The 21163-nt window shown below is 42.5% G+C and overlaps 1 protein-coding gene across 8 annotated transcripts in view; it reads left to right on the top strand.

Annotated features, from left to right (window-relative positions):
• The window catches only part of ppfia2 (PTPRF interacting protein alpha 2), a 511344-nt gene that overhangs the window by 365436 nt on the left and 124745 nt on the right, over window positions 1–21163 (top strand). For all 8 annotated transcript variants that reach the window (XM_038781072.1, XM_038781076.1, XM_038781071.1 and 5 more), the window contains 2 exons: window positions 2973–3104; window positions 8158–8220. In XM_038781072.1, the coding sequence (XP_038637000.1) occupies window positions 2973–3104; window positions 8158–8220 (195 nt within the window). The remainder of the gene's footprint in view (window positions 1–2972; window positions 3105–8157; window positions 8221–21163) is intronic.

Here is a 21163-nt window from a genome sequence, read left to right as displayed (position 1 = left end):
AGGCAGGAATGTGGCATAAGAGCCAGGGAGTAAAAGTGTCGGCATAGACTTGTTGGACTGAGTGATCTGCTTCAGAGCTATACAATTTTATTATCCTTTACTGTGATACATTGATGGTATTAAAAATTGGTGCTCAAATCACACAATTGACTTTGATTATACTTTTCATTGAATGTCTACTGTCTTCCCTGCTAGACCCTAGCAGGGAAGACAGTAGAGCAAAAATGGCAGGAGTTTGTATGCATAATTGAGGACACTGTACAGAGGTTCATCCCCAAGAAAAGAAAGATTATCCAGGGAGGGATTAGACAGCCATGGCTGACAAAGGAGGTCAGGAAATGTATCAAAGAAAAAGAGAGATCCTATAAAGTGGCCAAAAGCACCGGGAAATCAGAAGATTGGGAAGGCTACAAAAACAAACAGAGGTTAACAAAGAGACAAATAAGGAAGGAGAGGATCAAATATGAAGGCAGGCTAGCCAGTAATATAAGAAATGATAGTAAAAGTTTCTTTCAATACATAAGAAACAAACGTCAGGCCAAAGTAGACATTGGGCCAATTCAAACTGATTCTGGAAGGCTAGTGATGGGAGATGAGGAAATGGCTGGAGAACTTAATAAGTACTTTGCGTCTGTCTTCACAGTGGAAGACGTTAGTAATATCCCAAAAATTATAAAGGGTCAGGGGGCTGAGTTGAGTATGGTTGCCATTACAAAAGAGATGGTGCTAAAAAAGCTAAAAGGTCTTAAAATTGACAAATCTCCTGGCCCCGATGGGCTACATCCTAGAGTTCTGAGGGAGGTGGCTGAAGAAATAGCGGAAGCGTTGGTTGAGATCTTTCAAAAATCACTGGAGTCAGGGAAAGTCCCGGACGATTGGAAGATCGCTGTTGTAACCCCCTTGTTCAAGAAAGGATCAAGACAAAAGATGGAAAATTATAGGCCAATTAGCCTAACCTCGGTTGTTGGTAAAATTCTAGAATCGATCGTTAAGGATGAGATTTCTAATTTCTTGGAAGAGCAGGGTCGGATTAGAACAAGTCAACATGGATTTAGTAAGGGGAGGTCGTGCCTGACGAACCTGTTAGAATTCTTTGAGGAGGTGACAAGTAGGTTAGACCAGGGAAACCCAGTGGATGTGGTCTATCTGGATTTCCAAAAGGCCTTTGATAAGGTGCCACACAGGAGGCTGCTGAGTAAGGTGAGGGCCCATGGTGTTCGAGGTGAGCTACTGGCATGGGTTGAGGATTGGCTGTCTGACAGAAGGCAGAGAGTTGGGATAAAAGGTTCTTTTTCGGAATGGCAGCCGGTGACCAGCGGTGTCCCACAGGGTTCAGTGTTGGGGCCGCAGCTGTTCACCATATATATTAATGATCTGGATGAAGGGACTGGGGGCATTCTAGCGAAGTTTGCTGATGATACGAAGTTAGGTGGTCAGGCAGGTAGTGCTGAGGAAGTGGGGAGGCTGCAGAAGGATCTAGACAGTTTGGGAGAGTGGTGCAGGAAATGGCTGATGCATTTCAACGTGAGAAAATGTGAGGTCTTGCACTTTGGAAAAAAGAATCCAAGCATAGACTACTTTCTAAACGGTGAGAAAATTCATAATGCCAAAGTACAAAGGGATCTGGGAGTGCTAGTCGAGGATTCCCTAAAGGTAAACATGCAGGTTGAATCCGTGATTAAGAAAGCGAATGCTATGTTGTCATTTATCTCAAGAGGGTTGGAATATAAAAGCAGCGATGTGCTACTGAGCCTTTATAAGGCTCTGGTTAGGCCCCATTTGGAGTACTGTGTCCAGTTTTGGGCCCCACATCTCAGGAAGGACATACTGGCACTGGAGCGTGTCCAGCGGAGATTCACACGGATGATCCCTGGAATGGCGGGTCTAGCATATGAGGAACGGCTGGCGTTCCTGGGATTGTATTCATTGGAGTTCAGAAGGTTAAGGGGAGATCTAATAGAAACTTACAAGATAATACATGGCTTAGAAAGGATGGACGCAAAGAAACTGTTTCCGTTAGGCGAGGAGTCGAGGACCCGTGGGCACAGCCTTAGAATTAGAGGGGGTAAATTCAAAACAGAAATGCGGAGACATTTCTTCAGCCAGAGAGTGGTGGGCCTGTGGAATTCATTGCCGCAGAGTGCAGTGGAGGCCGGGACGCTAAATGGCTTCAAGGCAGAAATAGATAAATTCTTGATGTCGCGAGGAATTAAGGGCTATGGGGAGAATGCTGGGAGGTGGAGTTGAAATGCCCATCAGCCATGATTGAATGGCGGAGTGGACTCGATGGGCCGAATGGCCTTACTTCCACTCCTATGTCTTATGGTCTTATGGAATGTTGCATTCAAATTCGGATGACTCTAAGTGCTTTTCTCCAAGCCCAATATTTTTTATTCAGAGAAGATGAGGAAACCTATGAATGAGTGATGCACTGCCATCAGTGTTTAGTTTAGACAAGTACAATAGGCAGGATACGCATCCCAGAGCAAATGAGCTTATTTCCTAAAGTGTAATGATCATGACATAATTCCACTGCAAAACCAGAACATTGAGCTGTGAAACGGTAAAATATGTCCACAGCAATTGATGTCTTCACAATGATGTTTTCAAAAAGTGGAATCAAAAGTCAAAGATGAAACATGTAGAGAAAGAAGCTAAATGGAAAACATGGATCCAAAATAACTGGCGAGTGAAAAATGAATTGATGAGAACTGAAATACTAGAAGTAGTAAAAGAAAATTCAACAAAATTAGAACAAAATATAGAACAGCAGAAAGAAGATTTGTTCAAAGTTCTGAATATGTATTAGCTGAATTCAGCCCAAAGAAATCACAGAATGGTTCCAGCAATAAATTGCTGTATACTTGGGTTTGTCAAGTGAAAGGCAAAATATAATTATTCAAGTCTGTCGCTAATCTTCAGTATGAAGTTAAATATTTTGTAAAATTGCTTTTAAATTTCACATGTCATAGGCCCGCCAAAGAGAGAAAATGAATGAAGAGCACAATAAGAGACTCTCAGACACAGTGGACAGGTTGCTGACAGAATCTAATGAGCGACTTCAGCTGCATCTAAAAGAGCGAATGGCTGCGTTGGAGGATAAGGTAATATTTTAACGTTTTTGATGGTTACCCTATTGTAGGATTCAGGTTTTTAATGTTCAATTTGAATAGAATAATTTAGTTTGCAACATTTTTGTTTTGTAAATTTATAATACCCAATTCATTTTTTCCAATTAAGGGACAGTTTAGCATGGCCAATCCACCTACCCTGCACATCTTTTTTGGGTTGTGGGGGCGAAACCCGTGCAAACATGGGGAGAATGTGCAAACTCCTCACGAACAGTGACCCAGAGTTAGGATCGAACCTGGGACCTCAGCGCTGTGAGGCAGCACTGCGCCACCGTGCTGCCCTCTTTTGCAACATTAACATAGAAATTAACATACTAGACATAATAGACATACTGTCTGCATGCAATTTAGAATCCTACAATGCTGAAGGAGGCCATTCATCCCATCAAGTCTGCACCGACCCTCTGAAAGAGCATCCTACCTAGACCCATTCCCCCTCAACCCCATAACCCGACCTAACCTGCACATCTTTGGTCAGCAAGAGGCAATTCAATATGGCTAATCTACCTAACTTGCATATCTTTGGACTGTGGGAGGAAACCGGAGCACCTGGAGGAAGCACACGCAGAGACGGGGAGAATATGTAAACTCCACACAATCACCCAAGGCCAATATTGAACCCGGGTCCCTGGCGCTGTGAGGCAGCAGTGCTAACAACTGTGTCACCATGCTACCCTTAACTTAACCCAGGTTTTAATAACATTACTGCAAAAAATATATAATATATGACATTGTTTTACATTCATTACCTCCCCCCTTAAAACAATGAGCCAGCAATATGAAAAGATGACTTCATTTTCCAAAAACTTTTCAACTTTAACTACCACATATTACTAACTGCTACTATCACACTGTAAGGTACGCACCTCATCATTTTCATGCATGCAAATTTAAGTATTGTATCGTGAATTTCAGTCTTTTATTCCCAGCTTTAAATGTTCCATTCTTCTCACATTTCAAAGTCATGATAAATCATCTCCAATTATGTTTTTTCTTCCTGCTACATGTATGATTTTCAAGTTAAATGGTTCAAGTTAAATAAACTGCAGCGAAACAGTCTTGCATTATGATATTTTAACATCTCCAGAAACTTCAATGGATTATAGTCTGTATAAACAATTATCTCTAATGGCAGCAGGGTAGCATGGTGGTTAGCATAAATGCTTCACAGCTCCAGGGTACCAGGTTCGATTCCCGGCTGGGTCACTGTCTGTGTGGAGTCTGCACGTCCTCCCCCTGTGTGCGTGGGTTTCCTCCGGGTGCTCCGGTTTCCTCCCACAGTCCAAAGATGTGTGGGTTAGGTGGATTGGCCATGCTAAAATTGCCCGTAGTGTCCTAATAAAAAAGTAAGGTTAAGGGGGGGGGTTGTTGGGTTACGGGTATAGGGTGGATACGTGGGTTTGAGTAGGGTGATCATGGCTCGGCACAACATTGAGGGCCGAAGAGCCTGTTCTGTGCTGTACTGTTCTATGTTATGTAGTTACATTGTATATCTTGTGTTGCCCTATTATGTATTCTCATGTATTTTCTTGAATTTTGTTTAATTCCCTTTTCTTCAATGTACTGAATGATCTGTTGATCTACTTGCAGAAAAATACTTTTCACTGTACCTCGGTACACGTGACAATAAACAAATCCAATCCTTCATAATTTTATATGTAGATCCCCCCGCATCCTTCTAAATTCCAACGAGTACAGTCCAAGTCTACTCAACCTCTCCTCGTAATCCAATCCCTTCACCTCTGGGGTTAACCTAGTGGATCTCCTCTGCACACCCTCCAGCGCCAGTATGTCCTTTCTCAGGTAAGGAGACCAAAACTGAATACAATACTCCAGGTGTGGCCTCACTAATACCTTATACAATTGCAGCATAACCTCCTTAGTCTTAAATTCCATCCCCCTAGAAATGAAGGACAAAACCCCATTTGCCTTCTTAATCACCTGTTGCACCTGTAAATCAACTTTTTGCAACTCATGCACTAGCACACCCAGGTCTCTCTGCACAGCAGCATGTTTTAATATTTTATCGTTTAAATAAGAATCCCTTTTGCTGTTGTTCCTACCAAATTGGAGAACCTCACATTTGTCAACATTGTATTCCATCTGCCAGACTCTAGCCCATTCATTTAACCTATCCAAATCCCTCTGCAGACTTCCAGCATCCTCTGCACTTTTTGCTTTACCACTCATCTTAGTGTTGTCTGCAAACTTGGACACCTTGGAGTCGGTCCCCATCTCCAAATCATCTATGTAAATTGTGAACAATTGTGGGCCCAACACTGATCCCTAAGGGACACCACTAGCTACTGATTGCCAACCAGAGAAACACCCATTAATCCCCACTCCTTACTTTCTATTAATTAACCAATCCTCTATCCATGCCACTACTTTACCCTAAATGCCATGTTATCTTTATCTTATGCAGCAACCTTTTGTGTGGCACCTTGTCAAAAGCTTTCTTGAAATCCAGATATACCACATCCATTGGCTCCCCGTCATCTACCGCGCTGGTAATGTCCTCAAAAAATTCCACTAAATTAGTTTGGCACGACCTGCTCTTTATGAACCCATGCTGCGTCTGCCCAATGGGACAATTTCCATCTAGATGCCTCGCTATTTCTATCTTGATGATAGATTACAGCATCTTCCCTGCTACCGAAGTTAAGCTAACTGGCCTATAATACCCATTTTCTGCCTACCTTCTTTTTTAAACAGTGGTGTCACGTTTGCAAATTTCCAATCCGCCGGGACCACCTCAGAATCTAGCGAATTTTGGTAAATTATCACTAGTGCATTTGCAATTTCCCTAGCCATCTCTTTTAGCACTCTGGGATGCATTCCATCAGGCCCAGGAGACTCATCTACCTTTAGCCCCATTAGCTTGCCCATTACTACCTCCTTAGTGATAACTATCATCTCAAGATCCTCACCTGTCATAGCCTCATTTCCATCAGTCACTGGCATGTTATTTGTGTCTTCCACTGTGAAGACCAACCAGAAAACCTGTTCAGTTCCTCAGCCATTTCCTCATCTCCCATTATTAAATCTCCCTTCTCATCCTCTAAAGGACCAATATTTACCTTAGCCACTCTTTTTTGTTTTATACATTTGTAGAAACTTTTACTATCTGTTTTTATATTCTGAGCAAGTTTACTCTCATAATCTATCTTACTCTTTTTTATAGCTTTTTTAGTAGCTTTCTGTTGCCCCCTAAGGATTTCCCAGTCCTCTAATCTCCCACTAATCTTTGTCACTTTGTGTGCTTTTTCCTTCAATTTGATACTCTCCCTTATTCATGGTTGATTTTCCCTCTTTCAACTGTCCTTCCTTTTTGTTGGTACAAACCTTTGTTTGGAAGGTTCTCCATTGTTCCTCAACTGTTTCACCATAAAGTCTTTGCTACCAGTCAATTTTGGCTAGCTCTTCTATCATCCCATTGTAATCGCCTTTGTTTAAGCACAAAACACTAGTGTTTGATTTTTACCTTCTCACCCCCTATCTGTATTTTAAATTCCACCATATTGTGATCGCTCCTTCTGGGAGGATCCCTAACTATGAGATCATTAATTAATCATGTCTTATTACACAGGACCAGATCTAGGACCACTTGTTCCCTCATAAGTTCCATTACATACTGTTCTAGGAAACTATCGTGGATACATTCTATAAACTCCTCCTCAAGGCTGCCTTGACCGACCTGGTAAAACCAATCGACATGTAGATTAAAATCCCCCATGATAACTGCTGTACCATTTCTACATGCATCCGTTATTTCTTTGTTTATTGCCTGCCCCACCATAATGTTACTATTTGGTGGCCTATAGACTACTCCTATCAGTGACTTTTTCGCCTTTACTATTCCCGATTTCCACCCAGATGGATTCAACCTTATCCTCCATAACACCGATGTCACCCCTTACTATTGCCCGGATGTCATCCTTAAATAACAGAGCTACAGCAACTCCCTTACCATCCACTCTGTCCTTCCGTATAGTTTGATACCCTTGGATATTTAACTCCCAGTCGTGACCATCCTTTAACCATGATTCAGTAATGGCCACTAAATCATAGTCATTCATGATAATTTGTGCCATCAACTCATTTACCTTATTCCAAATACTACGAGCATTCAGGTAAAGTATACTTTTGTTGGCTTTTATACCTCTGTTTTGAATCTTAACACCTTGATCAGTAACCGCTCCTAAGTTATTTTCCCTCTTAACTTTTCTCCTCATTTTCTTTGCTGAATCAACCTATTCTATATACTCTGCATATCTAGCTGTAAAGAATCATCTCATTTAAGAACAATGATTAATATCATTGAATGAACACTTGTTCCAGAATTATGCAATAATAATCTTTACTGAACGCTCCCCCTTTATTTCACGACCAGAAAATAGATTATTAAATACTCATCTTGCCTTTAACAAAGCACAATATTCATTTTAATTACATGCTCTCCCCTTGCCTTTTCTAAAAACATAACATAAACAAAGATTGCCAAACGAAAGTTTTCTGCTTGTAACCAACAGGAGGATTTTCCATGCACCCCACAGCATGTTTTTCCATGGCGGGAGGCAGCCCGCCATTGGGGGCGACGGGATCTTCTGGTCCCGCTGCTGTCAATGGGATTTCCACTCCCCTCCTGCAGCTGAGGTTCACTTTCGGCAGGACCGTAAGATCCTGCCAGCAAGAACAGCCAGAAAACCTCCCCCAAAGTCTACACGGGTATGAATAATACTTCAACCGCTGATGGCATTGATATGCTAACAATACCAAGGAATTTCACAATTCATGCACCGTTTTTTAAATTATTGAGCAAGAACATAGAACAAGTTAATTGGCACTCCTCGTGATGTGAAACCACAATACGTTCTTTGGAGGGGGAGATCTTTTGACAATGCATCAAATTAGCTACTTTAGAAAGTTACTATGTTGTAACTAGTAAAGTCCTTAATAGCATTATTGTTTAATCAAATTTGCCACTGTTATGTATTTTGCAAATAATTATGTTTTATTATCTTAGAACATGTTGATACAAGAATCTGAACTATTAAGAAAGCAACTGGAAGAGTCTCTTCATGACAAGGTAACATCATAAATAAAAATACTTTTTAATTGAACATCATTGATATATTGAAGTTTCAGTGGTACGTTGTTAATTTAGAATTATCCTCTATTTCCATAATATTAAAAATGAAGCACTTGGGGAAAGATCCAAACAGACATGTGCAGAGCTTCTTTGCCTCTGAGCTCAACATCAACTGCAATTAGCTTTGGCCAGCTTTCAATTTGGGTTGGCTAGCCGCACCTCATACTAATATCACAGCAACCCAAGAGAGCAGCGGTATTGCATTGTGTAATATCATTGTAAGCTGGTGCTGCTACAAAGTTTAAGATGTGGTATAATAAGTTAAAATAAAATCTAAAATCGTTGCAGAAAAATCAACATTATGATTTAATGTTAATGTTACAGTGTATATGATTCTTTTGTTGATCATGTTGCTTATTATCATGTTTAGGATTGATATAAAGAAATTACTCATGGCTTAGGTACTAAAAGAACTCAACACAATTATTAGTTTGCAATGGATAGTGTAATTATTTGTGAGATCCGTTCAATAAAAGGTTCCTCTCAAGCAACCTTTCTAGAAACTAAGTCAGCAAACAAAGAAATTCGTCAGGGTACTTTGTTACAAATATTTGCAAATTTTGTACTCGGGAGTTTATCAGAGTAAATATCTTGGTACTTTACTCGGTCATATTTGATAAGTCAGACTGAATGGCAGGGGATATAAAAGTGTGAAGTGCCTGTAAATGGGTAGAGTGAACATGCCCAGACAATTCCAACAGATTTCTGTGGAGATCGCCGAAGACAAAGAAGGTCAACTTGATGAAAATATTTCTTCGCATAAACCAGACAAGCTATTTAATGCCTGTCTTATTTATAGGAGATTTAGGACGCTAATATGATTTCCACCAGCAGTAAAAGCTATTCACTTTATCTGGCCTCTGATGATGCCAGAAGCTTCTTCCAGTCTAATTATCTATTCCCACCCTATCACTTTTAACATGAGACAGATGACTGAAGCTCCCTACTTAATGAGAACTAACTATATTTCATTCTTGCCAAAGGGAAGCAAAGGGAGCACGAACATAGTTTTGCGAGGATTGCATGCTTATCACTGGATTCCCTTCCCCCTTGTGCATGCATCAAGTAATGATCCATCGTAAACCTACAAATGTAATCTGCTTTAACTAATCCATGTAACAGAAAGTTCAACATTTTCCCCAGAGTCTGTGTGTAAGAACATAAGAACTAGCCCCAGGAGTAGGCAATTCAGCCAATCGAGCCTGCTCCACCATTCATGGCTAATCCAATTTAACTTCAACTCTACTTTCCTGCCCATTCTCCATAACCCTTCAACCCACTACTAATTAAAATTCTGTCTATCTCATCAAATTTACTCAATGTTCTGGCATCCACAACACTCTAGGGTAGTGAATTACACAGATTCACGACCCTTGGAGAAAAGTAATTTCTCCTCATCTCTGTTTTAAATCTGCTACCACTTATCCTAAAACTATGAAAAATGCCCCATAGGAGAAAGCAGCTGCTCGACATCTACTTTGTCAATAACTTTTAGCATCTTATATACCTCAATTGGATCTCCTCTCATTATTCTAAACTTGAGAGAGTAGAGGCCTAAACTGCTCAATCTTTCTTCATAAGACAGACCCCTCATCTCTGGAATCAATCAGGTGACCCTCCTCTGAACTGCTTCAAAGACAACTACATCCCTCCTCAAATATCTTCTTAAACAACTGTGACTGCTTATCCACTGTCCTACCTTTTAGTCTTCCTGCCCAGTCCAAATCTGTCCTCATGCCTATGTACTTTTTGTTTAACTCCAGTTTCTCATCCTCAAACTGAATTTGAAATTCTATGATGCTTTGATCACTCTTCCCTATAGGATCCTTAACTATGAAGTCATTAATTGGTCCCTCCTCATTACACAATACCAAATACAGAATAGCCTTCTCCCTAGTTGGTTCCAAAACATATTGCTCCAAGAAAATCTCTAATATATTCAATGAACTCTTGCTTGAGCTACCCTTGCCAATTTGATTAATCCAGTCTATGTGCATATTAAAATCACTCATAATTATTGATGTACCTTTCTTACAAGCCCCTCGTATTTCCTAGTTTATATTATGCCTCACTGCGGAATTACTGTTTGGGCACCTATAGATTACTCCCACTAGGCACTTCTTTCATTTGCTATTTCTTATTTCTACCCAGACTGATTCCAAGTCTTGATCTCCAGGTGCCTATATCATTTCTCAGACAGCACTGATCCCTTCCTTTCCTAGCAAAGCGCCATCACCTCCTTTTTCTTTCTTTCTATCCTTCCGAAATGTTGAGCTGAGTATCCTTGGATATTCAACTCCCAGATCAGGTCTTCTTGTAACCGTGTGTGTCTCAGTAATCATCACTAAATCATACCCCTTTTTCTCTATTTGCGTTGTTAGCTTATTAAATTTGTTCTTAATGCTTTGTGCTTTCACACACAAAGCCTTTAAATTTGTTCTCTTATCAAATTTCCCGAGTGTGGCAGCTGCTGTGGTAGTTCTCGCTGACTTCAAGGCATTTGTACAAACCAGTTGTTCCTGGACATAGCTGCACCAGGCATTCCTTCAGGAATGTAGCTTGACTTCCAGGCTGAAGCTGGTGATGTTTGCATTCTCTATCAGCTTGCTTTTCACTATTAACATGAGACACATGACTGAAGCTCCCTACTTAATGAGAACTAACTATATTTCATTCTTGCCAAAGGGAAGCAAAAGGAGCACGAACCTAGTTTTGCGAGGATTGCATGCTTCCCCAAGTATATGACTAACAAACCTCACCCACATTGCTTTGTGGATGCTGACATCAATTTTTTCCCTTTCTAGAACCAAAATGGATTCCACTCCTCAGTGTTAAGGTGGTGTGTGTACCTTCCCAATGAATTATCCAGGCCAATGTCTGGTACTTTGGCTGCTGTCATGATGCCTTCATTATGTGACACTATGTTGTGCCAACTGAATTTGAGTCACAACAGCAAACGAAAGAGTAGCTACTGGGTGATGAGGACTATCTGCTGACTCCATAGCTGATGGCTCTGGTGCACAACTTTCCCACATGTACACAGCATTCATACAATGAAAGCCTTGCTGCAACCACCACATATGATACAGCAGACTATTCATGTTGAGACACCACTTTTGTTGTTTGGATCCTTTGGAGGAGCACTGTAATTTTTGGTGAAAGGAGTGCCAAGGTTCATGGTGGTCTGCTGTATGCTGTATAACCTCACCAAAATGAAGGATGACTCTGGCCACCACCTATATAATGAATGGCTGAGGAGCAGGAGAATGAAGAGGAGGAGAAGTAGGAAGAGGAGAAAGGAAGTAACTTCAGCCGACCTTTTCCGGCTGAGATGTTTGTGAGGAACTCAACCAAGTGTGATACCAGAAATCAATTCCCCATTCCCTGACCATTCCTAACCTTGCTTTCTCTCTGACACTGATCATCACCGCTGCGTCTGCTTGACCACAATGCAAAAATAAATGTCACAAGACCATAAGATATAGGAGCAGAATTAGGCCACTCGGCCCATCAAGTCTGCTCCGCCATTCAATCATGGCTGATATTTTTCTCATCCCCATTCTCTTGCTTTCTCCCCAAAACCCCTGATCCCCTTATTAATCAAGAACCTATCTATCTCTGTCTTAAAGACACGCAGTGATTTGGCCTACACGGTCTTCTGTGGCAAAGGGTTCCACAGATTCACCACACTCTGGCTGAAGAAATTCCTCCTCATCTCTGTTTTAAAGGATTTTCCGGTTAGTCTGAGATTATGTGATCTGGTTCTAGTTTTTCCTAGAAGTGGAAGCATCTTCTCTACATCCACTCTATCCAGGCTTTGCAGTATCCTGTAAGTTTCAATAAGATCCCCCCTCATCCTTCTAAACTCCAACCAGTAGAGACCCAGAGTCCACAACCGTTCCTCATACAACAAGCTCTTCATACCAGGAAGTATTCTTGTGAACCTTCTCTGGACCCTTTCCAAAGCCAGCACATCCTTCCATAGATACGGGGCCCAAAACTGCTCACAAGACTCCAAATGGGGTCTGACCAGACCCTTATACAGCCTCAAAAGTACACCCTTGGTCTTGTACTCTAGCCCTCTCAACATGAATGCTAACATTACATTTGCCTTCCTAACTGCTGACTAACCTGCACGTTAACCTTAAGAGAATCATGAACAAGGACCCCAAGTCCCTTTGTGCTTCTGATTTCCTAAGCATTTCCCCATTTGGAAAATAGTCTATGCCTAAATTCCTCCTTCCAAAGTACATAACCTTACACTTTTCCACATTGTATTTCATCTGCCACTTCATTGCTCACTCTTCTAGCCTGTCCAAATCCTTCTGCAGCCCCCCTGCTTCCTCAATGCTACCTGTCTCTCTACAAATCTTTGTATCATCTGTAAACTTAGCAACAGTGTCTTCAGTTGTGGTCCCAGCACAGACCCCTGAGGGACACCACTAGTCACCGGCTGCCATCCTGAAAAAGACCTCTTTATCCCAACTCTCTGCCTTCTGCCAGTCAGTCAATCCTCTGTCCATGCCAAGATCCTACCCATAACACCATGGGCTCTCAACTTATTTAACAGTCTCCTATGCAGCACCTTGTCAAAGGCCTTCTGAAAATCTAAATAAATAACGTCCACTGAAATGAAATGAAAGGAAGTGAAAATTGCTTATTGTCACAAGTAGGCTTCAAATGAAGTTACTGTGAAAAGCCCCTAGTCGCCACATTCCGGCGCCTGTTCGGGGAGGCTGGTACGGGAATTGACCCGTGCTGCTGGCCTGCCTTGCTCTGGTTCTCCTTTGTCTAATTTCCTTGCTACCTCCTCAAAGAACTCTCAGAGATTTGACAGACGTGACGTCCCCTGACTAAGTCATGCTGACTCAGTCCTATGCACTTCCAAGTACTCCGTGATTCATCTTTAATAATGGACTCTAAAATCTTACCAATGACCGAAGTCAGGCTAACTGGCCTATAATTCCCCGTCTTCTGCCTCCCTCCCTTCTTAAACAGCGGTGTTATATTAGCCACTTTCCAGTCTTCTGCGACCCTTCCTGCCTCCAGTGATTCCTGAAACATCACCACCAATCTCCTCAGCTATCTCACTTAGAACCCAGGAGTGTAGTCCATCTGGGCCAGGTGATTTATCCACCTTCAGACCTTTCAGTTTCTTAGTGATGGCTACTACACTCACCTCTGACTTGATTCTCCTGGAGCTCTGGCATCCTACAGGTATCTTCCACCGTAAAAACTGATGCAAAGTAATTGTTCAATTCCTCTGCCATTTCTTTGTTTCCTATTGTGCTTCTCCAGCCACATTTTTGAGTGGTCCAATGTCTATTTTTGCCTCTCTCTTCCCTTTTATATATTGAAAACAACTCTTCCTATCTTCTTTTATATTACTCATATTTCATCTTCTCTCCCCTTATTGCTTTTTTAGTAGTCCTCTGCTCGCTTTTAAAGGATTCCCAATTCTCTGGCTTCCCACTAATCCTCACCAGTTTATATGCTTTTTCTTTTGCATTGTCCTTGTCTTCCCTCGTCTTTTCTGTCCTTGTCTTCCCACATCAACCACAGAAGCCCTGTCCTCCCCTTAGTATGTTTCCTCCTCCTTGGGATGAATTTCTGTTGTGCCTCCCAAATAACCCCCAAAAGCTCTTGCCATTGTTGTTGCACTGTCGTCCCTGCTAGGCTTGTTTTCCAATCAACTCTGGCCAGCTGCTCCCTCATGTCTTTGTAATTACCCTTATTTAATTGTAATATCGTTACATCTGATTCCAGCTTCTCCCTCTCAAACTAGAGGGTAAATTCTATCATGTTGTGGTCACTGCTCCCTAAAGGTTCCTTCACTTTAAGTTCCCTAATCAAGTCTGCCTCATTATACATCACCAAATCCAGAATTACCTGTTCCCTCGCAGGGTCTGTCACAAGCTGCTCCAAAAAAACGTCTCTTAGACATTCCACTACGGACCTGATTTTCCCAATTCACCTGCATATTGAAGTCCCCCATGATTATTGTCATATTGCCTTTTTTACATGCTTTCTCTGTCTCCTGATTTATTTTCTGCCCCACACCCTGACTACTACTATGGGGCCTGTACATAACTCCCATCAGGGTCTTTTTATCTTTGCGATTCCTCAATTCTACCCACAGATATTCTATGCCTTCTGATCCTATAGCGCTCCTTGCTATCAATTTAACTTCATTCCTTACTAACAATGCAACCCCGCCCCCTTTGCCAGTCACAAAATAAATGTTTCAACTAAATGTATAAATTCTGTCACACTCTTACCTTAACTTCAAAAGGTGATGATCCATTGTTGAGGATCACCACTCACATATCATCATGAAACAGCCGAAGAATGGCAATGTATTTTGGAGAACATGCATACTGCAGCAGAATCCTCTAAAGTGCATCACAATTTACAGAGTTGAAGGTCTTTTTCAAGTCAAAGAATGCAATGTAGAGAGGCTCATGTTGTTCACAAAACTTTTCTTATAGTTAGCGGACTGCAAAAATCATGTTGGCCATGCCTCTTAATGGCCTTAGCCCACATTGAAATTTGGGGAGCAGCTTTTCAGCAAGTGTAAAAAGGCAATTCAGAAGGGTTCTTGTAATGATCTTTCCTGCCATGGAAAATGGGGAGGTGTCTCGGTAATTTCCGCAGTTGAATTTTCCCTCTTTCTTGAAGATTGTCACAATCATGGCGTCCTTTAGATCATTCGGGACATTCTCTTCATTCCAGATTTGTAGGATGATGAAGAAACTCTGCATCCCCTGAAATTCACTGGTGCAGCCTTTGACCACCTGAGGAAATGTGTGTTTGACGATCACAACATCAAAACTGAAACCAAGCTCATGGTCTACCATGCAGTCGTGATCCCTTCATGACTGTAGATGTTGCAACATGGACAATGAATAGGAGGCACCTTAAAACTAGCAATGCTGCCTGCGGATGATCTAAATATAAAGTGTGAGGATGAATGCTCCAACATCAGTTCTTTCACAAGTAGGCACCAGAAGCATTGAGGCACTGATCACCATCACCAGCTTGCTGCTTGGGTTGCTGCTATAGTTTGGGTGCCAGATACCAATCTCCCAAATCAGGTCTTCTTCTCCAGCTCAGTCACAACAGACACACCAGAGAACAGAAGGAGTGCTTAAAGTCAAACCTACATAAAGGACAATGTATTGGATTGTTGGAGGTCAATCATCTCAACGACAGGACATCACTGTAGGAGTTCCTCAAAGTAGTGTCCTAGGTCCAACCATCTTCATCTGCTTCATCAATGACCTTCCTTCCAGCATAAGGTCAGAAGTAGGGATGTTCGGTGATGATTACATAATGTTCAGCACCATTCTCAACTCCACATATAATGAAGCACCTTCCAAATGCACAACCATTGCCATCTGGAAGGACAAGGAGAGCAGATGCATGGGAACACCACCACCTGGAAATTCCTCTCCATCATCCTGACTTGAAAATCTATTGTCGATCAATTGTCGTTGGGTCAAAATCATGGAACCCCCTCCCTAACACTTTAGGTGTATGTAACATGGACTGCAGTGATTCAAGAAGGCAGCACCATCACCTTCTCAAGGGCAATTAGAGATGGGAAATACTTAAGTGTTTAACAACTGTTTCTTTCAATAGATATTTTTAGTTCCTGTTTTAGTTATTCCTGATTCTTTTTTTTTAAATTTTTTGCGACACATATTGTCTTCTCCTTTTTGTTTATTACTTTGCAAATGCCATTTTCTTTAGATTCAATTTTACCCCATCCACCCTTAACATTAATTCCCTCCACTACTAGCACATTATGGTCCAAAGTGTACCATCTACAGGATTCACTGCAGCAACTTTTCAAAGCTTTTTCAACAGCACCTTCTACTCCTGCAGCCTCTACCACCGAGAAGAACAAGGGCAGCTGTGAGTTCTCCTCCAAGTAGTGTATCATCCTGACTTCAAAATATACCATTATATTTCCTAATTTCAGCATCAGAATCATGGAGCTCCCTTCCGAACAGCATTATGGCTGTTCTTTCACTACACAACTGCAGCGGTTCAAGAAGGTGACTCACCATACCTTCTCAAAGCAATAAAGAATAGGCAACAAATACTGGCCTCGCCAGCAATGGCCACACCCCATGAATTAAATAAATAAATGCCTCCATATTTGTCTGTGGCACCTCATTATTGGTAGCTTGTTCCAATTTGATTATTGAAATATGGTTCACCTGAACTGTATTGACCTTTCCTTTAAATATGTCCACCGTTGTCCTACCTCTTTGTTCCTCAATATTTTTCTCCATTTTGCCTTCCTTAGGTCCATCCCAATTCTCTGATATGAGGCTTTTTCCAATCTATTTTCTCCTTATTCTATCTTTATCTCTCTGACTCATTAACTCATATTGTGATCATTCAACCATCAATGCTGTCCCACTGTTGATTTCCGCTCCATTTAATTTCCCATTACTAGGTTTAGAACCACTTCCACTTTGTTGGATCTTTTTACATATTGAGTCAGAAAGAGTTCTGCACATACTGAAAAAAATTCCTTTCCCTTCCCCTTCCTTTCCTGCCAGTATATGTCATAGCAGTTGAAATCACCCATAACTGGGGTGAATTTTGTAGCAACCCAGCCAGAGCATTTGAAGCAGGTGGACAGGCAAAATAGGGCAGATGGTTGCCCACACCTTCCTGCCCACCCACAAGCTATTCCCCATTGTATGGTGGTGGGTAATGCCCGCTTTTAGACCTATCGAGGCCCTTAACTGGCCAATTCATGTCCAGTTAAGAGTCTGTTTCCACCTCTACTGCTTGAGTACGTGGAGCTGGAGAAGGTGGAATGAAGGTAGCCAGCCTGCACTTCACCATCTTGTGAAAAGCTAAATAGAGTTATGTCCCCGAGATATTATGCCTCCTTTGCTCCACCCCTTCTGGCCTCCAAGACCGTCACTCTTGCTCCCTCCCCAATCAAAAACCCCAACCCACCATCCGGTATCCATGTTGTCTTCCTTCCCAGGACCCTCTGTCATCTCAGCAGCGACCACTATTTGAGTTCTGGTGCTGCTGGGACTATTCAACTGCGAGACAATCTGATAGGCTGGCAGCTCTTGAAGCGGGACTTCCTTTTTCTGAAGGGGAGAATTCACATAATTCAAATCACATGTCGGCCTTACTTTTTTTTATTCATTCATGGGATTTGGGCATTGCAGGCTGTGCCAGCATTTATTGCCCTTCTCTAATTGCCCTTGGGGTAGTTAAGAGTCAACCACATTTCTGTGGGTCTGAAGTCACATGTAGGCCAGACTAGGCAAGTAAGGACGGCAGGGACATTAGTGAATCAGATGGGTTTTTACGACAATCGACAATGGTTTCATGGTTCATCATTAGACTTTTAATTCCAGATTTTTATTTAATTCAAATTTCACCATCTGCAGTGGCGGGATTTGAACCTGAGTTCCCAGGGCATTACTCTGGGGCTCGGGTTTACTAGTCCAGTGACAATACCACAACACCACTGCCTCCCCTTTGAAGTGGATTGGATTGGATTGGATTTGTTTATTGTCACGTGTACCGAGGTACAGTAAAAAGTATTTTTCTACGAGCAGCTCAACAGATCATAAAGTACATGGGAAGAAAAGGGAATAAAAGAAAATACATAATAGGGCCACACAAGATATACAGTGTAACTACATAAGCACTGGCACCAGATGAGGCATACAGGGTGTAGTGTTGATGAGGCCAGTCCCCAAGAGGACTGCAATGGTTCAAGAAATCAGATCACCACCACATTCCCAAGGGCAATTATGGATGAACAATAAATGCTGGCCTTGCCAGCAATGTCCACATCCCATGAATTAATCAAAAAATAACCTTGTTAAGGTATCCTCAGTGCTTTATTGCTACGTGTCAGCCTTTTAAAAGTCTGTCAGCTTGTAACCAACTTTGCTACCGCGGATGAGGGGGAGCAATATTCCCCATCCCCCATAAAGTTCAGCTCATGATGTTTTGTTTTTTAATTAGCTGACATATTTTTCTTATCCATGATCGCCCCACTCTTCCCGATGGCTTCCGATTCTGTTCAATAGCCACTACCTCCAAGGTCAAACCCTGTCCTGCACCTCGCAGGAATATACCTGGGCCTGGATTCTCCCCTGCCGGCCGGCGCGAACGGCCTTTGGCGCCCCGCCAGCTGGGGCCGAAAGGCATTCGCCGGCCGGCGGAAGTCCGCGCATGCGCCGGAGCGTCAGCGGCTGCTGACGTCATCCCGGCGCATGCAAGGGGGAGGGGGTCTCTTCCGCCTCCGCCATGGTGGAGACCGTTGCAGAGGCAGAAGAAAAAGAGTGCCCCCACGGCACAGGTCCGCCCACCAATCGGTGGGCCCCGATCGCGGCCACCGTGGGGGCACCCCTCGGGGCCAGATCGCCCCCACCCCCCCCCCCCCAGGACCCCAGCGCCCGCCCGCACCGCCAATCCCGCTGGCAAAAGAGGTGCTTTGATTCCCGCCGGCGGGAAAGGCTTGTCAGCGACGGGACTTCGGGCCATTGTGGGCCGGAGAATCGCCGCGGGGGGCCCGCCGACCGGGGGCGACGCGATTCCTGCCCCCGCCAATTCCCGGGTGGTGGAGAATTCGGGTCACGGTGGGGGCGGGATTGACGCCGGCATCGGGCAATTCTCCGACCCCCCGGGGGGTCGGAGAATTCCGCACCTTGTCTTTGGCCTTCATCGACCAATTCCCCAATCTACCAATAAGACTGCCATGCAGGTGGGAACCAATCAATGCTGCCACACTCATGCTGTGGAGTTAAAGGAGAATCCCAACACCTTCAGGACTCGAGCCAGTTGTTCCTAGAGAGTCACGTCATAAAAGTACAGGTCCATGAGCTAATTATTTATGTCCACATGATATTTACAGTATGTTAATAATTCACCAATTCTAATTAATTGTGTCAAATCTCAAGTGTAGCAAAAGTTGAACTGCACCTTTCTGTTATTGGTTCAACACAGTGGCGTGCAGAGGGGGGGGCCGACGGTGCATTGGCCCCGGGCATCCATTGGATGGGGGCATCCAATCAGAGAAGGAAAAAAAAAAAAAAAAATTTTTTTTTTTTTTTTTTAATTTTTAAAAAAATTTAGATTACCCAATTATTTTTTTCAATTAAGGGGCAATTTAGCGTGGCCAATCCACCTACTCTGCACATTTTTTGGGTTGTGGGGGCGAAACCAACGCAGACACGGGGAGAATGTGCAAACTCCACACGGACATTGACCCAGAGCCGGGATCGAACCAGGGACCTCAGTTCCGTGAGGCAGTTGTGCTAACCACTAGGCCACCGTGCTGCCCCAGAGAAGGAAATAAGATAGTAATTTTAAAATTTCAGCGGTGATAAATCAATTTTTGGAGGCTCACCACACTGCAGAGGCAGTTGTTAGCCCTTTATTCCTTTAACATGGTGTACCCTTTCTGTCTAGAGAAAATGGTCCTTCTCCCCATCCCCCCCACGCGCATGCGCATGATGTACGTGGTCCAACCATCAAAAGCAACAAGCAGACGTGGCTATTCGTTCCTGCGTTTCCTCGAGTCATAACTCGTCTTTTCTTCAGCTTTTTGTGCATCTAGATTAGTTCTTTTACCTACTCAGGTCAGTGAATAGCTCTAGAACAGGTGCAACTACGGTTTTTATAGGTTTTTTGGCGATATTTAATGAAATATTTACGTGGGATGTAGTAAGAGTGAAGCCTGGATGATCAGAGGACTGCTATGGCATTTAATCTCGGAATAGGAGACATTTATTCCTTAACATGCTAATATTCGAATACAGATACCACTAATTTGCAAGTCTATGATATAAATTGCACAAAATTATCAGTGGAGAATCAGTGTGAAATAATTTGATACGAAGGAACAAAGAAATGAAATATGGTTTATCCGTCTGCAACTGACCGTTGTTTACCATTTTCTTCCCATTTTCTCATGCGTCTTACGGTTTTTGAGATAGAAAATGAAATGTTACGAGTATTTCGTGTACAACCGAGTTGAGCACAGAACAGGAAAAAAAAGAGGGCCAGAGTCGAAGAAGAGTCCCATCAAAGAGGGGCATTAGATGCATGGATAAAAAGAAGTAAAGAAGAAGTAGGAGGAGCTGGAGAAGTAAAAGATGATGTGGGTGCAGAGAAGGATTTTTCTGATACGGATTCAGCTCGGTCAGAACATAATACTCTCTCTCCTCAGTCTCGTTGTCAGGATGATGATCCATGTGAAGAAAATAAAGAAGATATTTGCATATTTTTGCAAAGAAGCGATTTTGGCTGTTTGAAGAAACCGATTCCAGATCATTTGAAGATGACAATATTACAACATGGCCCTGAAAGATATCAGAATAAAAGTGGTCCATTTGCTGAGAAGGATGGGAGATCATTTTCCAAACAGTGGTTTGATAAAGTTTCCACAAACAGAGAAATTGTGGAGAGAAAATGGTTGTTATACTCTCCATATCGGAAAGCATGCTACTGTTTTGTTTGCTTTTTGTTTTCAAAGGAGCATTTGTTGTCTGTGTCAAACTTTGGAAAGGAAGACGGTTTCTCCACTTGGAGAAAATTAAATCCAACAATACCTGACCATGAGAAAAGCCCTTCTCATAGAGCTCACATGAGGGAATACCTGAACCTTGTAGTTCGACTCCATCATTCAACTACGATAGATGCTGAACTTCAACAGCAAATGTCTGCTGAAAAGAAAAGATGGAAAGCTATAACTGAACGGATTGTCGAGGTTATATCCTTTCTGGCAAAACAGAATCTGGCCTATCGTGGACATCGAGGAGAAGGAATATCTGGGTTATCAGAGCCAGGGGAGACAGTCAGTGAAAATACAGGAAACTTTCTA

The sequence above is a fragment of the Scyliorhinus canicula genome, chromosome 20 (assembly GCF_902713615.1).
Source record: "Scyliorhinus canicula chromosome 20, sScyCan1.1, whole genome shotgun sequence".
In the NCBI taxonomy this organism is placed as follows: Eukaryota; Metazoa; Chordata; class Chondrichthyes; order Carcharhiniformes; family Scyliorhinidae; genus Scyliorhinus; species Scyliorhinus canicula.
This window is presented reverse-complemented; position numbering and strand designations above follow the sequence as displayed.